We start from the raw sequence: 16,750 nt of genomic DNA on the forward strand, positions 1-16,750 counted from the left end.
GTGTGCTCTCAGCCACAACCGTTATGTACATAGCCTGTGTCTGTGCAGTGCAGAAAAGTGCCTGGGTCACCAGTACACAAGTGCGTGTAGTTCATGCATGCCTAGGACCGAGCACCCTGAAGCACGAGCAGGTTGGTTTGGAGACATGTGGAGCTGGGAAGGATGGGATTCTGCTGGAGCACTGGCTGAAACAGGGGAGGGTATAAACTCCCTTAAAGGTTTGGGATATCCTAAGAGATTTTGGGGAAATCTGTCTTCCACAGAAATTGTTAATTTACTGATGTGGGAAGGGAGGCATCAAAACCATGCATTACTAGTATTGGCTGACCTTGAATTATGGCTTCCTTAAGAGTATGTACTGTCTAGGATAGGTTTTCAGGATTTGTGCTGCATATTACGTGCTGATGCTGAAGAAGGTGCATATTAAAGTAACCAGTAGGGGAGGAGAGCTCGGGCTGTCTCTCAGTTGGGGTCTACGAATGAACGACGGATAGCCCTTTTATGCAGAGTTGAGGAAGACAGCGAAGGTGAGTTCAGCTGTAGCATAGTGCTGCTTCTTGCAGAGGGAGCATTTGGGTTGCTAGGCTGGTCCTTGGCAGTACTTCACTGCAGGTTTGGCCGAGTGTGGGGCTGAAGGAGTGTGGCACATCCAGGACAATATCCCCAGCCACGTTATTCTCATTCTGCAGTGCTGTTTGAAGCAGTGGAGTGGCCTTACTCACAACCTGTGAATGTATTTCATTTATGAAAAGTAAATGTTGTTGGTATGTTAAGCTGGTAATTGCTACTAAATGAATTCATCATTGCTACAGTCTCTTGCTCCATTTGGTTCAGTCTCCGGACAATATTGCCTGCCTGGTCTGCGTTCTGTTTTGTTTTAGGGAGCAAGCTCACCCATCTTCCTTGGAAATCTGGGAGATCAGCTTCTGTATAGGCATGAGGGGCTGGTAAAACAAAATAAATGGGAGTGTGTGGGGTGGGAAGACTAGAAACAGTGATGGGAAGAAATGGGAGATGCTGGAGGGTAGAAATGTGCTTGAAAAAGAGGAAACCAAACTTGCTAATGAGAGCAAGAGCTCAGATTCATTAACGGAAAGTACCCTGGTCTTATCCCCCTTAATCCTAAATCAGTGAAAATGAGTGTTAAACGAGGCCCAGTACATCATGTGCTAATTGCAGATGAAAGAGAGAGTCTTGGGTGGATGGGAATTATATGCTAAACGGCTTTTTCTCTGTGCGGTGCATGGTGAGGTTGCTGGCTTGCGTGGAGCACAAAGCCCTCCCTTTCTTGGACAGCCTAGTGCCTTGCTGGCGTTTTCTTCCGAATCTGTTTCCCATCGAGCTGCTGCCTCCTTAAGGAGTCCCGCCAGCCCATGTGGCAGCCGGCAGCGCCGGAGCGAGCATGTGTGTGTGTGCGTGTATGTATGTATGTATGCCTTTGTAATGAATCACCCTGCCATTGTCTGCTCCCCTCCCTGCTGCCGGCGATGGAGCCTTTCACCTGGGTTGCTGCCTGCCGGCCAGCCTTCTTCCAAAATGGGAAGAGGAGGAGGAAGGGTTGCTTGCGGTAATTAAAGCCAGACGGGGGAGAGCTGCTATTTTCTGACTGCAGCACCCCGTTTTCCCTCTTTCTGTCTTGAGTTCCAGTCTTTTGATGTGGGTGTAGGCAGGAACATCTGAAGGGTCCCCTTTTGTGCAGCTGTAGGATCACCAGTCTCCATTTTGTGGCACCATTTGAAGCGTCTTTGCTGCCCTGCCTGCCAGCGTGCCCCCCTCTTGTCCCCCCCAGCACCCCTTGGAGGCTCCAGCCAGCACCGTTTATCTTGGCACGTGTTTGACTTGCTACGCTCTGCCCATGGCTCAGGGAGGTGGTGGCGTTTGTGGCTTTGAGACTAATTTATGTCCTTGTTAAAATGAACCAGCAAGCAGCCTCATTTTTTCCAGAGATTTTCTTCCCTTTCCCTTCCCCCTTCCATAACCCTTTCCCTCCCAGACCCCGTGTGTAGCTATGAGACAACCTTGTGCAGCCAAAAGTTGCTTGCTCAGTCAGTGATTTTTTTTTTTTTAATTTAAAAAAACCCAAATGTAGAGCTCCTTAAATGGAGATCTTATTTAAATCAGAGCAGCGGCTGACTCATTAAAGGCCTCACTGTCTCCTTTTCGTTCCTCTGCCTCATTCCCTTTCCCTATCTTTCTCTACCTCCCGTTACAGTAGCGGTGTGATAAAACAGATCTTTGTTTGCGCTCCATGTTGGAATCATGCAGGGGGTGCATATTTGGAGGGGGGAGAAGACAGGACATGGGGAGTCCTGTCACGACAGCCACCTTGTGCTAGCTAAAAATGTACAATGCATCCCATTATAGGAGGCCGTCCTCCTTTGTTTGAACTCTCTGCAAGGGAGACAGAGTCCCAGAACAGCCTCCCCCTTCCCATCCCTTTATGTCCACTTTGGGATCTACTTCCCTCCAGGCAAGCTGGATGCTTCAGGGTTCCCCTGCCCCCCTAAAAGAAATAATTAAAAAAAAAAAATAAACCCAACCACCTTTTTCTGTGTGTAGTGGAAGGCTCCCTCTTTTTCTCTGACTTCTCTGAGGAGCTACCACTATTCCCCTGTTCCCCTTTCCTTGCTTTCAGGATTGCACTCCCTTTCCTTTTGGGCCAAGCATCCTTGCTGTTTGCTCCTTGGTTTGGTGTTACTCTTGCAAACTTGCATGAGCTATCTGAAGGGGATCGCGCTCTTCTCTGTCCACAGCCTTGTGCTCTTCCCCTTTCTTTGCTGTTTGAAAAGCAGTGCTTGGTTATGCGGTACCTGACTGTGCCTATGCGTATCCCCTAGTTTTTGCTTCTCTTCTATTGGTTGTCATAGGACTCCGTTTTAGCGCTGCAGACACCATGTCAGCAGCAGAGGTTTGTGTGAGAGGAATCCTGGCCAGTCACTTTTCCAGGAGAATCTCCTCCGGCCATTGAAAGATGGGTCTGCGGCTCACGTTCCCTGATGTAAAGACGTGATTGCTTGAGGTGGGTGCATGGGTTGTGTCTGTAACTCTTGTGATACTTAGAGATTTAACTGCTGGTTGAGAAGGGCTTATTCTTAAGGGCTTAAAAATCAGTGGGGCCTGTCAGAACCCTGTGAGTGGTTTTTAAAGTCCTTTTCTCTTTACCACCTTTCCTGAGCACTTTCAGATGTGTTGGAGTAGAAGCAAACTGCTGTAGGCACTTGCAGAGCAGCTTTGGGATGGCAGAAGCTGCATTCAACGTTGCCTAGGCAGGATGGCAATGTAAAAGGCAACTTGATACAGCAGTGCCATTTCCTTAAGTCTCTGTCCTAGAAATAACCTCGCTGCTCCCTAATGCATTTCTTCTGCAGGTGACTAGGTAACTAATCCCTGGGTACCTGGGAATTGAGAAATGAGGATGCCTGAGTTTGCCACAGTACGTGCTGTGATATTTGGATGACAAGTCTGTGTAAATTTAACATAATGTTTTACTGTTATTTTAAGAACTATTAATTTATGAAGTATCTGGATTAGTGAAAAGGTTATAGTGAGCTACCAAAAAATACTAAGAGTTGACAGTTGAGAAGGAGGGAAGCCCTTAAAACCAGCAACGTCTTTCCCTGCAGGTTATTAATTCATGATGGCTCCATTGCACTTAATTAGTATTGACCAGCCTTCTACTATAAAATTCTAACACCAGTGCAAAAGGAGGCCCCGGGGGGGGGGGGGGCTGATGATTTTTAGACGTGGATTCTGGTCTGATTAACTGCTTTGGGGTAAAATGCTCAATGTTCCTGTTTTAGATACATTTTCAGCAGATGATGTGTGCAGTTAGCTGCCCCTTTGCAAAGAGTTCCTTAACCTGTTTGTCTCCCAGCTGCAAGTCACCAAACTCAGTAACGGGCATCCCATGGAGGTCTAAGTACCAGGGAGGAGGTGGTTAGTTTGCCTCAGTCTGCTCTCAAATATTACTTAAAAGGATGTAGTCAGGTATTCTTCCTATCTGACATGTTCCCTGGAATCAGAGTAGAGAAATGTTAACTTTCCTACCAAAAGTATTTTGGTTTGCTCCTGTAGAGTTATTTATGATCCTGTGCTGTGCAGGATGGTTTTTTGCTGGGGTGCTGGAGGTTGTGCTATGACTAGTGAGGGCTGGAGATGTATAGGCTGGTTTTGTAGGGTTCGCAGAAGCTAGAGCAATTAATGCTCAACTGAAAGCTTTTTCAAGAAATAGAGTGCGCTTTGCCTATATAAAAGAAAATAGGACAAATGCTGGGCCTGTTCAACAGTGTGCTTTGTTTAAAATATCTGATTTTTTTTTTTCTTTGCAAAACTGTCCATTGAGCAATACTATTCACAAACTGAATTTGAGAGTTATCAAGATGGTAATGGGAAGGCACTTCAATTCCGGGGCATTTCCATATTTTAAGTTGGGAAAGAAACCTTCATTTGTTCTCTTTATTTCTGTGTCTATTTATGATAGTCTTTAATCACATGATTGCATGCTATTTTTTTCCACAAGAAAGGAAAGAAAAACCAGACAACCCTCCACCCGTCCCCATCAGCTCCAGTATAAGTGGCACCACGACGACCTCTGCAAGTATCAGTAGCAGGGTTGGCCGTCCCAGATGCATCCCACAGACCTCTGCCACTTACACTGAATGTATAATTAGCTGTCATTTTCTATGCAGGCCAGCTTGATCTGTGTTTGCCAGTTGGTTTTGTGTATTTGCTGACAGCAGAGGAATGGTGACTTCGCAATATTAGGCTCTGGTTTAGGCTTTGGGAGTGTACACTAGTAGGCACATTTTCCCCCCTCTTCCATCCCTGCATGACCTCTCCTGTTTCACCTCTGCCATCCATCATGGATGGATGGGTCGTTTTCCTCCCACTCTCTGCTCATGATCCCTGGTCAGTAGCTTGTTGCACGCAAGTCCATGTCCATGCTGTCCCTGTCTCCATTCCTCTCCAGTTACGTGTCATCCTGTTTCGGCATGCTATTTCTTTACCTTGATCATTTCAGTTCTTTCTCAGCTGATTTTTAGGCCTGCTTATTCTTTCTCTGCTTCTCCCTCCTCCTCCTCCCTGTCCTCACTATAGTCTCCTTGTCATACACTTTTTTAACTTCTCCACCCACTCCTTTCATTCCTCATTTAGTTTGCCTTTCTGCTCCTATTGCAGTCAAACTTGTCTGACCTATCCCTTTGCCCCTATCACTAAGTCTGTCCTGTTGGCACTCAGGCTTCTTGTCCCAATTTACTTTCCTTCCTCTACACTTCCAGATCTGTTTCTTGTTTTTTTTGGATTTGAGGTAGATAGCTGCTACTCCACATTACTTGATCCCTACAAAGGGGATGGTGCAAAGTACAGGAGATGGGTCATCTCCGTGCTGTCATTGATCTCTAGACCTGGATGTGACATGGCCGGTATCTCCTGTGAGCCTGTGGATAAGCCTTGAACGAGAGCATGAAATCACAGAAAATGGGGTGCAAGTGGCACTGCCAGCTACCCTCAAGAGCTTCTCTGTTTCCTGTTAAGATAAACTGTGTCTAAACCATTCCTGATGGCGAGTAACCTGCCTTAAAAACATTTGCGATGCCACTGCCAGCCTTGACAATCCAAGTCCTTTCCTTTCTGAGCATTGCTAAATCTTTCCTAATATTCAACATAAAGCTTCTTGCCACCATTTGTTCTTTCCATGATAAATATGAAGAACGGATTGGTTCTTTCCTTTTCAGCAGGTTTTGCATACTGGAATTTTTTTTCTTGTTCTCAGCCTTTTTGGACCATCGTATATGGCTTTACCAGCAGATTTAGTTGATAAAATGTGAGACAAGCACGGTAGTTTTCCATAGTTTTGTTATAATGTTGGTCAGATTTTGGTGGCTTGTTAGTATGGTTGCTAAATATAGATCCCCAAAATGCAAATTTTTCTGTTAAATATGAAGTCCTCGTAGGCTTTTCAAAGTGTGTGGGGTGGTTGCCCTCCCCCATCATAAACAAGACAAAATATTCCCCCTACTTCTTTCTCAGGTTGGATTGATACGGCTGAAGTAACAAAAAAAGTTACCAACCCCAAAATCAAATGCAGATAGCATGGAAAAAATTTCAGTTCAAATGGTGGTTTCAGAATTATAAACAACTGGAAACAGGGTCTTACAATGGGAAGGATCAGCCAGCCTGGCTCTACCAGCCCTGCCTGTGATGGAGACTTTCACCCTGAGTAGTCTCTAAATACCTAAATGGCATTGCACTCCCAAGTAGCCTCTGATCTGAGGGTGCACAGAGACACCAAAAATGTCCGAGTAATTGTGAGGGTAATCTTCTAGCTGCTTCTGAAGACTGCCCTCGGGCTGGGAGTCTTGAGTACAGCTAAAACCCTCTGAACTGTCCTTCCAGTTATCCTGCTTAAAATTCATAATCTCTGCAGTTGTGGTCCTATGGAGTTTAGGAATTCTGTGTGCTTTATAAGTCCTGTCTTGCCGAGCTATCTGACTTGGAGGGCATATTTGACTTTCAGATAATTGCTTTTGATTAACCAAGATTTAGATAATCAGAGTTTGACCTATGCAGTGCATAGACCATCATTCACCTATCGGGTCTCACTGAGGCTCCTTATCTGAAGCTTACGCTCTCCTTCCAATCCTAATAGCAAAACTTGCTTCAAATTGCTTAAAAAGACTGATTTAAAAATGCCCTGGAGAGGAGTTTGGATTTCTTGGATAGTACTAGTCCTCCTTTGTCTCGCGTACCCTCTGCGAAGAGTGAAACCCTTAGTTTGATTTGTTGTTTGTAGCTTTTCTTATTTTTGCTATTGCAGCATATGAAAGGAGGTTATCAAAACTGAACAAGTATGCAAAGTACTTGGAAATATTAGGGAGCAGGAGTAAGAAAGGTTTTTGTTTTCCAGCATGTGTCCCTTCTTGCTTTGTAAAATGTGGTTGAGATAAATAGGGCAGCAGAGGAAAGGATTTCGGAGTTTCAACAGGCAGAGATTTAGATCTGCATTATCTTAAAAGGATCCTTCCAGTCTGAATCAGGAGGTAGAGGAGGAAGAGCATGGTAATTTGGTGAAATTACTGAATTAGTCAATTTGTTGACTGTTGGTTGGACTATAAGGTGTTGTGGTATATTAGCTTTGCTTAGTGTTCAAATATGTAATGTGCATTAGTTTGCTTTAACTTTTCTCCTTTTCTTTGTGTGCATGATGAGGCTGTTTTAATGTTACTACGTTTGCTTTGCAAAACTGTTCTCTGGTCTGCCTCCACCCGGTTCCAGGATGAAGCTCTCTTCTGTCTTGAAGCAGCGGGAAGGGGAGGAAAAGTACATCTAGGAGTCCCTCATATAAGTTTGGTTTGGGGGGCAGGGGTGGTTGGTGTTTTTTTGGGGTCACTTTGGCTCCATCACATGGTCTAATCTGTGGTAAAGGGTGTAGTGTGGTGAGAAACAGGAATGAGGAAGGTGGTGACTGGAGGCTGTGGTGAGAACTTGGGTCAGTTGCCTGCTCCAGGTGTTCTTCACAGGGACATGGGTGACAGACTGTGAATGAGCATATGCTAAGTGTGACTGATGAAGAGGTGTAGTCAAGGAGGGACTGACCCTGTTGGTGGCAGAAAGAATTCAGGTAATCCAAAGCCAGTTGCAAACCTTCATCCTAAGAGAAAGTTTCTGAGGGACTTTAGCTCCTTTTGGTCAAAATGCTGCAAGGGGTGTGAGAATGAATTTATCTGGTAACATGGACTTCAGAAAGGTGGAAAAAAATACTGCTGAGATCTTGATGCTCTGTCAGAAAGCCAGACTTCTAAATGCCTTGTCTTCCTCAATGAGATGAATCTAAGTAAATCAGGTTAAATCAGATTAAAGATCCCTGAGCCATGTTTTCCATCAAGTCTGAAACCAGCTTTGGGCAGCTCGATGGCAACTTTGGCCGTAGACAAAATGAAAGTCCTCCTGAAACAAGCCCCTCTGTGAGGAGGTAAGAGGCGGTGACGTTACTGTCCTTTTCAGCTTAAATGTGGTTTCTCAGGACTTTTTTTGTTGTTATTAGGGATAGTCTTAATTGGTTTTGACAATTGAGCTGCAGGAGTTACTGCAAGTGTGGCACAGAAGTCAGGAGAAAGCTGCACCAGAGGCCGCAGACTTGAGCTTCTCCGTTCAGATCCATGCCTGCCCTGCCTCCTGCCTGCCAGCTCCAAGCCTCCTTGCCTGATGGGTGGCCAGGGTCCTGCCTGGCAGCTCAGCCACGTGGCCAAGAATGCGTCTCCCAGCCAGACCTCTCCTTAAAGCAGAAGTATCCAGAAAGCCGAAGTAGCTTTTTTTAGTGGGTGGGTAGGAAACTCTGAGCTATGTTATGTGTAACCCAGAGAAGAAGAATAGCTAGAGGTGAGTAATAGGAATTTCTTGATGTTTTGGAGGAGCATAAAGGAAGACAAATTTCATTCTTCTAGGGGGTTTATAGAGGGCTGTAGTGGCTCTCAAAAGTGTGTAGTAGGCCTCTAGGTTAGCGGTGAGGCTCTGTGCATCGCCATACAATTATTCTGAGATACTATCTGGCCTAAATCTAGGAGAAAAGAAGCTGGTGGCAGGAAAGAGCCATGTTTGATTGACACGGTTTAAATGCAGAGCTGTGATGAGACTCCTGGCCTACTATTCTGGCAATCCTAGCAGAAGAGTGCTAGTGTGGGGCCAGGCTTCCTGCAGCCAATGCAGCTGTGAAGTGGTTTGGGAATTGCCCTCAGCTGTGTCCATCCCACCTTTCTGCTGGGAGTTACTATGCCTGTGTGAGCCGCCTCTCTGCGCCTGTGTGAGGTCAGGTGTGTTAGTCCTGCTGTTGCTGAAGTGCGTGGAGATGAGTCTGTTAATTAGGTGTGATGTTGGTAGTACCCAGCAGAAGCAGAGCACAAAGCTAGAGGCAGTTGCTCAAACCATTCCCTCTTTGATCAACAAAGATTGACCACAGCTATAAAATACAGGTGGTCCTCGTACCCTGTGGTGCCGAATTCTGGGGTTCTGGAAAGGCTTTACATCCTGGACATGCTAGGGGAAGCTATAAGAGCAGTAGATTCAGTTGTCATAATTTTCATCTTAAATTATTTGAAAGAAGCTTTTCACATGTATCAGTCTTCTTGTGAATCTTCTAGTGCATTTTGAAGGCCTAAGAAAGCAAAGGGACTTCAGGTAACAATAAATACATTGGCTGCTGTAGGCTACTACTCATGCTGTCATTGGCCACTTTTGAACATCAATGCTCCCTAAAAATTTAATAGGACACAAACAATGCTTATTTTGTGATGAGCTTTACGAGCCTGGATGCATGAAGTTGGAAAGGATCACCCAGAGCAGAAAAACAGGTTACAGAGCACTGATTTGTTCTTGTGTTTGGCACCTGGCTAGTTCTGTAAGTTCTCAGTGTTGCCTACCCTTCGCTTCCAGCAGAGCAGGGCAGCTGAGATCCCTTCAAACGAGATGAAGATAAAACCAAGTGCTGAAGGCTTGTGCTGAAGAACATTTCTCAGGTTTGACAGTGATGAAGTATGTCTGTGGGCTGTGCTGGCCCATCTGGGGGACGATTGCAAGCCCATCCAGCAAGCTGGGTCTCCCGCTTCCCAAGCCGAGAGTGTGTTGGGTCGCAGAGGGACATCTGTTTCAAAGGAGCATGTTTGTAGAATGGATCAACTGTCCGTCTGTCTGTTCCACACAGCGGCTTCAGACTGATGAGAAATGATTCCAGTTCCTTATGTCCTCATTGCTTCAGATTGAAACTTTTATATCTTCAAAGGAACGATTCAATTCTGCTTTCTTCTTGTTTTCAGTCAATTGTGCTCCTTCTAAAGCAGTGAGGACATTATCATCTTGGCCGCTTATATACTCGTGCTGTAGGATCTCCTTCCTCCCTGTCCTCAGTTACAGTGTTACACGTTTCGCATATCTCATCTCTTAAAGGAGATGATTGCATCTTTGAAAATTGGAAGAACTGGCAGAGTCTGCTGAAATCTTGTGTTTTAGGTCAGCTGTCAGTGATAGTAACCTGATCTATGGCAAATCTTGCCCTCCCTCTCCCCAGGGTGCCTGCTCTGCCCTTTGTGTGCTGGTGGGGCTGATATGATCCAAATTAACTTTTTAATCTGTTTGCATTTATTTTCTGAGTCATGAGAGGTCCTCAGGAGCCACAGGATTAAACGTTGTTTTCCTTCCTAACACTTTTTGTATTATAGCAAACATTATCTTTTCATTCTTGCCTGGGATCAGATGCCATTTTTTTCCACGTTAGTGTGCTGCTGGGTATGCGGCCCGTTATGGGAATAACACGGAGCTGCACAGTCAGCAGAGGAGCACTCATTATTTTGATGTCTGCTGCAAAATGGTGGCTCCTGCTCTAAATTACTTGGTGAGGTAATTGCTCATCTTCCAGGATATTTTGCTTCCTCTGTGTATGAGGTCTGTTAATAGGATAGGAAAGTACAAGGTGTTTTTTGGGCCAGTTTGGGTCTGACTTCTGACTGGATCCTTTAGTTTTAGTGATATATGAAGGACAGTTGGGGTGGTAGTTAGGAGCAGAGATGTAAAATCCCAGGACTTGCTGCTCGCAAAGCAGTGGGATTGTTGTCACTCTCTGAACTACACTGCTGTGATTGCTATTTTATATTTTTAATACAAACAGCATCTTTTTGGTGGTGCGGCTGATGGCCGGTTCTGAAGGAGGGCTGCTGCTGCTCTTCCAGGAGCCTTTGGATAGAAGGGACAGAGGGCGGCGGCAGGCGTTTGATCAACATATTCAGTAGGCAGCTGCTTTTCCTTGAAATGCTATCTGGCGGGAGGTTTTGCTGTTTGACAGCTCAATACTTCACTTTGGAGCCAATTCGCGCCATACAGCAGGGGGATGAGAGAGAATTTCATTAATAGGAAACGGGCCATCCCGAGCAGGCTATGCAGCATTCGGATGCTGCCTTGATCTCTTCCCTTGACCATGAGGACCATGGATGAAATAGCAGGAGCTCTGGCTTGCAGTAGGAAGCTCACTCTTGATCTGCTGCAGGGCCCTTTCTGCGCATAGGAAAGACCCATTTGTTCCCCTTCAGAGGTCTAAAAGCAGCTGAAATGAGACTGCAGGGGAATTTAGCAGTTTAATCCAAGATTGTGCATCTGCAGACCTTGCTGAGTTGTCGCATACCCTTGCATGTGCCCTGCTGTGCCCAAGCCGTGACAGGGCTGAACCATTTGGTACCTGGCTTGTACCTTAAGCTGGGCCAGGATCCAGGTACGAGGAGTGTCTTCTCCTTGCGCAGTCCGAGAGTCATCTTTGAGAGCATGTGATGCATTGAGATTGTGGTTTAGTTACCATCATATTTTAAAATGTGGGCACCAGGAAAGGCAGAGATGCCTCTCTTTTTACATACTATTAATTACAGCCTTTGCCTGGAAAGGAGATGCCCTGGTGCAGCTCAGTTAGTGAGGGCAGGCTAGCTTGTGCCTGTCACTTAGGATAACCCTTTGGCTGCTGGCTGCTCTTTGTGAGGGTGTCGTCTTGATTTCTCTTCACTCAGAGTAGGCTTATCTGTTTTCTGAAGGCTTCTCCATCCGTTGTGTGACCAGCAAATATCTTACATCTTTTGAATCTAGTGAGAGATGCAGTGGAAGCTGGTATGAAAGTCCGTTTTTGAGCATGGCCATGGGTTTTATGGCCCTATAAATTTGATCCTGAACAGATGTCTTATACGTGATTTTGGTTTCCTTCAAAATTTACTGCAAAATTTTAGTTACCCCCTGAAATTGTTTTTTTAAAAAAAAAAGTTTCTTTATAGGTGAGAGCATAGCTAAGGTCCTAGTTAAAAACCGAAGCTTTTAACACTGTAAAAGTCAAAATAGCCCTCAGAACGACATGCAGATGATGGCTGAGTAAATGAATGCATTTTCTGTTATGTCCTAAACCTGTTTTCTAGCCGATTTTATTCGTGCCAGTGATGGCCAAGTTGTGTACATCTGTTAGCATCCCACAGAGAGCCCAGCAGAGCTGCTAGCAACCAAGAAATGCTGGAGTAAATGCACCACTGAAATTAAGGAAGGGAGTTGTGGGGAAAAGAGACAGGCTTTCATCTTTCTCATTGAGCTTTTGGGTTTGGTGGTCTTGGTTTTCTGCTCTTCCAAGGTGCAATATTAAAAGGTTTAAGACCCTGTGGGGTCTTAAATTATTTTCTCTTTGAGTGTGAGCATTATACCCCAAAGCCAGAGGCCCCAGAAGAGGTGAAAGCAAAGCATGCGGTAGCTGTGTTCTGCACTTCTCTGGAAAGCAGAGCACCTTTTTACTTTTTCACAGTGTTTTTGCTTGTTTGGAAAGTAACCGGAGCTGTGCTCATGAATATTTGAGGCTCTCAGGTGCTGCTGGAGGGAAGGAGGACCGAGGGAGGGCAGGCGGTGCGGGAGCCGGAGGGGCAGAACAGGGAGCGGCCCCAGCCCTGCGTGGTTGTCTCCTCTCTCTTATTCTAGTAGACTTCTCATCAGGATGAATGTGCTCTGAAATATTTATTGCCCTGTTTAAATATTCATTGCTGCAAAGGCAGCGCAGCCTGATGGCAGCAGCAGAGCCTCAAGGGACAGGGGCTGCAGCAGTCCCTGGCATTTCCTTTCAGTAATATGATAAAAATATATTTAAAAAAAATAATCGGGCATTCCCCCACTGCAAGATTGACAGGAGCAGTCAGGCGTACGTCTCGGTGTTTCCTCTTCATGCCAGAGACTTGTGTTTGCTCTCAGGCTCGTATGCCGGGGTGCTGCTCTTGGTTGCCAGATGCTAATGCTTTTTTTCCAGGCCTGTATCCTGGAGCAAGTGGCTTTGTTTAGCCTGACACTGTGTGTGTGAAAGGGGATGTACAGAAGGGGAGACCGACTGGCTGAAAGGGTTTAAGTTTTGCATAGCCTGTTCTCTTGTCTTTCTGTAGGTGTGAGCAGACAAACAGAGTGAGGAGGGGGGGAAAAAAGGGACCTTTAATGCTCTTGGCTATGGAAGGTGGAGGTCTGCTGGGAATTACGGAGGGGTAAATTTCACAGGAACTCATGCAGTAACGTATTAATGGAACTGCAGATGCTGACAGACGTGCCACTGAAATGAGATGCTCTTTATCAATTTAGCTTTTAAGGTTTATTGATTTAGCTTCAGTAAAATAGAGCAGTTTAAAAGTGGGACTACCAGTAATATGCAATAGTTTAATGTGAGTATTTGGTATATCGCTGCTGTTAAACCCGCACATGTTTTATGTGACCAAGGCGTTGATGTGGTGGTGACAAGGGAGAGCAGCATGCTTCCAAAGATGATGCTGAGCACGGGGGCTGCAGGAGCTGCATTAATGACACCCAGCCCAGGAGGAGCCATTTGAAAGGTGGTCAGATGTGCTGCTGACCTCGAGCTTCACCTTTGAGCCGTGCAGGTGGCCTGTGTAGGGGAGAAGTCTATGCTGGTTTGTGGTTACAGCAGGAATTTGGTAAACATACGTTAGCTGGAAGGCCTGGGGGAAGGAGGCTTTAAAAGGATTTTATAACAAAAGGGAAATCTTTCCTGAGATGCTTGTCAAATTCACTGTGTGTAAACCACCTTTATGCTGGCTTACGTGGGGACACTCTCAAAGTTAAGCATAAGCGAAGCAGGTAGTGGCAATAACATATGCTAAATGTCCATGTAACCTCTTGTTCAGGGATGAAGTGGCTTTCAGGTGCATTTTCAAGTTGCGCTTAATGTAGCGTAACTATGGGTTGCTGTGAGAAGAATAGTCCCCCTCGTCTCTCTGCCCTGGCCATATGTTCAGCCTCCTCACTGCTTTGGGCATCGTGCTTAGGCAGATAAAAAGTGAGACAGTTCAGTTTATGACCAAACAGATGACTATTGTTTGGATTAATTTTCTGGCTATGTCCATGGCATGACTAGATCTCACAACAGCCAGGGAGGGAAGCAGAGCCACTGCTTCTGAGGCCAGTTAGTAGTTTATCATATTAGGTAGTCCACGAAACTGCACCTATACTTCTCAATAGCTTGTTCCTCTCCATAAGGTGAAATAATTTTACTTATAAATGTGTCTGCTGCTTAGTTTAATCTGCTTTAATTTATATGCATTGACTTCCACTAGCTCTTCTTAGCTTGCCAGCATACTGTCCTATAGATCTGGCTTTACATCGTCTCTTCTGGCCGTATGTGCGTTGTAGGCCATTATGTCTCACTCAGGTACCTCTGTTTTGAATGACATAATGTTTTCAGCATGAAGGCAAGAAGAGATGGAAAGGACTGAGTCCTTCTCACCAGCTGACTTAATGACTGTCATTTAGAAGTCAGTAAACAAAATAAAATGGTGTCTTTTACCAGAGCTGAATTTATCAGACTCAGCTTCTGGCTATTGGTTTTCTTAATGCCTTTGTTCATTAGATTAAATATTATTAGTGCCTACTTTTTTTTTTTTCCCCTCTCACCATTAATATACTTTTGCAAAATAATCAGTTGCCATGTAATTTTTTTTTTTTTTTAAAATTAGAAGCAAAGTCTATTGGGCTTTTCAGGTTTTTTCAGTGTACAGCCACGTGGCTTTTTCCAATCTTGTGGTCATTTTTGTGGTTCTTCTGTGTTCCCTTTTGAGTTTTTTAATTCACTTTTTAAAATTCGTATGTGGAAGCATGTATCTTATTTTTCATCTGGTCAAGGCCATGTACCAAAGGGGCAATGCTTCCCGCGCCCCACATGTTGGTAATATACCCAAACAATTGTAGTCATTCTGTGTACCAGGCTGCTGCACTGGTGAGTTGCTTCTCCATGACCCTCTGCTCCTTTCCAGTACCTCTGCTTTTCAGGACACATAGTGGAGGCTTCCTTGAAAATGGAAAACTCCTCTTGGAACAAATGAGTAACAGGAGATAGGAGAATGCATTGCTGGAATGGAAAGTAACTGTGGGAAGAAATCTGCGTTTTTAAACCGTCAAATTTCTGTTCTCGAGCGTGTGCCAAGTCAGTCACAGATTTCCTCTGCTCCGCACCCCGAGAGCAGCTTGATGTAATATTGTTCCTGTGTTACTGAGTCCTGGCACTTGAGTCACAGATGATTCCCGTTTGCCTCGGCTGGGGCTGTATGCATCTCATCCCCTCTCTTCTGTACTGAATTCTGACTGTACCCATGATAGGCCGGTGGCAGTGAAAATGTGACAAGGCTGAGACATTTAGCTGCTTGCATTAAAAAAAAGAGCCCCAAGAGGAGCTCTGGTTTTGTGTTTAAGTATGCTGTATACGTCTCGTCCCCCACCTTTGCTCCATAGTCACGTCCAAACGCGTGGCTCCTCGCTATGGTTTCTGCCAGCTCTGCAGTTCTTTCCGAGGCATTCAGCGCTCTCCAATTGATTCCAGATGTGCTCTCCCCTTCCCGGCGCTTTCTCCCTTCCTCCTCCTCCTCCTCCTACTCTTGTGCTGCCAGCAGAGGCAGGGCTGCTTTTCCCTGTGAGGTGCTGGAATTAGTGCAGGCAGGCAGGAGGACTTTCCTGCTGGCCACTGAAATCGGGGGAATTGAAGGGGCCTGTGTAAGTGCTGTATAAGTGAAGCCCTGCCTGACAGGGCTTTGAGGTTTGCCCATCCTTTGGGAGCCAAGTCAGCTCTGAGCAGCACCTCCACACAGCTCAGTAGTGCCTTCAGCTTATTCCCCTCACAGCAGAGGAGAGGGAGACAGGGAAGCCTGATGCCAAAAGTGATCTTCAAAATCCTTCCTAGAAGAGTGCTGGACATATAGAGAGATCTGGAAGAGTCTATTGCAGATAGCTGCATCACATACCAAGGGCTTTGAAAATTTCCTGTGACTGAAGTAGATACAAATCTTTCTAAGGGGCTGAATGAGCTTCATGAGGATTTAAACATTCAGGAAAGCAGTTTGAGTTCTTGAGGTTGCAGGAATAACTCCACACTCACTGAGATTTGGTGATATGCTTGGAGATACAGGGCAATAGTCCATTCGCAGAGCAGGGACGTGGGATGAAAAATTGCTTATCAGTCCAGCTCAGGTACCTGATTGGGGTTGGAGAAGCAGATACTGGTTTTTAGAAATACAACGTCACCTGGAGAGCTACCATCTTCCTTGAAACAAAGCCGTCTGCAGGAAGCAATCTGATTGCAGAATTAGCTGAGGTGACAGTAGCTGTGACACTACCCTGACAGCCTGATCAAGAGTTACCATGGGACCAGGTGGGATTTTCTTCCCTGTTACATTTCCATGTTCTGCAGCCCTTCTTTTACTGAGCAGCAGCAGGAACCAAGTGGTCAGCGGTCAGGAGTAAGGCAGAAAACCAACACAGGGAGATCCTCTGTGCCATCTTAGTGTCATGTACATGAGTGCCCAGGTGCCCTGATGCAACCACGGACCACTCCTGAAAGAGCAGTTACCACACTCCTTCCCCACCACCGGCATCTGGTTCCTCCTGCTTCCTGGCATGAGGATCTGCAGTCATGCAACTGTGAGTGTGATCAGTTTGCTAATCTGCTGAAAAGCTAATCGCGGTTAGTTTAGATTAAACATACATGACGCATCTGCAGCACACTGTTTCTTAGCTATGATTCATTTGAATTCTGGTCCAAACTTAACCCTCTTCACCCAACATTAATCTCACTTGTGTGGGAGATGCTTCTGCCACTCTGGGTGTCCACTGGATTAACGTACGGTTAGATTCGTAATATTTTGAGACTTTATTTTCATCTTGATTTGTCAAAAGCTAGTCGTCTTATGGAAATCTTTTTTCCCCA

At 45.5% G+C, this 16,750-nt stretch overlaps 1 protein-coding gene across 14 annotated transcripts in view; it reads left to right on the forward strand.

The window, feature by feature from the left end:
• RBFOX2 (RNA binding fox-1 homolog 2) overlaps positions 1-16,750 on the forward strand; it is a 174,742-nt gene that overhangs the window by 87,992 nt on the left and 70,000 nt on the right. The window contains exon 1 of one of the 14 annotated variants that reach the window (XM_072870081.1): positions 9-131. The exons of the other annotated variants lie outside the window; for them this stretch is intronic. Coding sequence (XP_072726182.1) covers positions 24-131 — 108 coding nt within the window. The 5' untranslated portion in view covers positions 9-23. Of the gene's footprint in view, positions 1-8; positions 132-16,750 lie in introns of those variants that run through there. 14 annotated transcript variants of the gene reach the window in all.

The sequence above is a fragment of the Ciconia boyciana genome, chromosome 1 (assembly GCF_034638445.1).
Source record: "Ciconia boyciana chromosome 1, ASM3463844v1, whole genome shotgun sequence".
NCBI lineage: Eukaryota > Metazoa > Chordata > Aves > Ciconiiformes > Ciconiidae > Ciconia > Ciconia boyciana.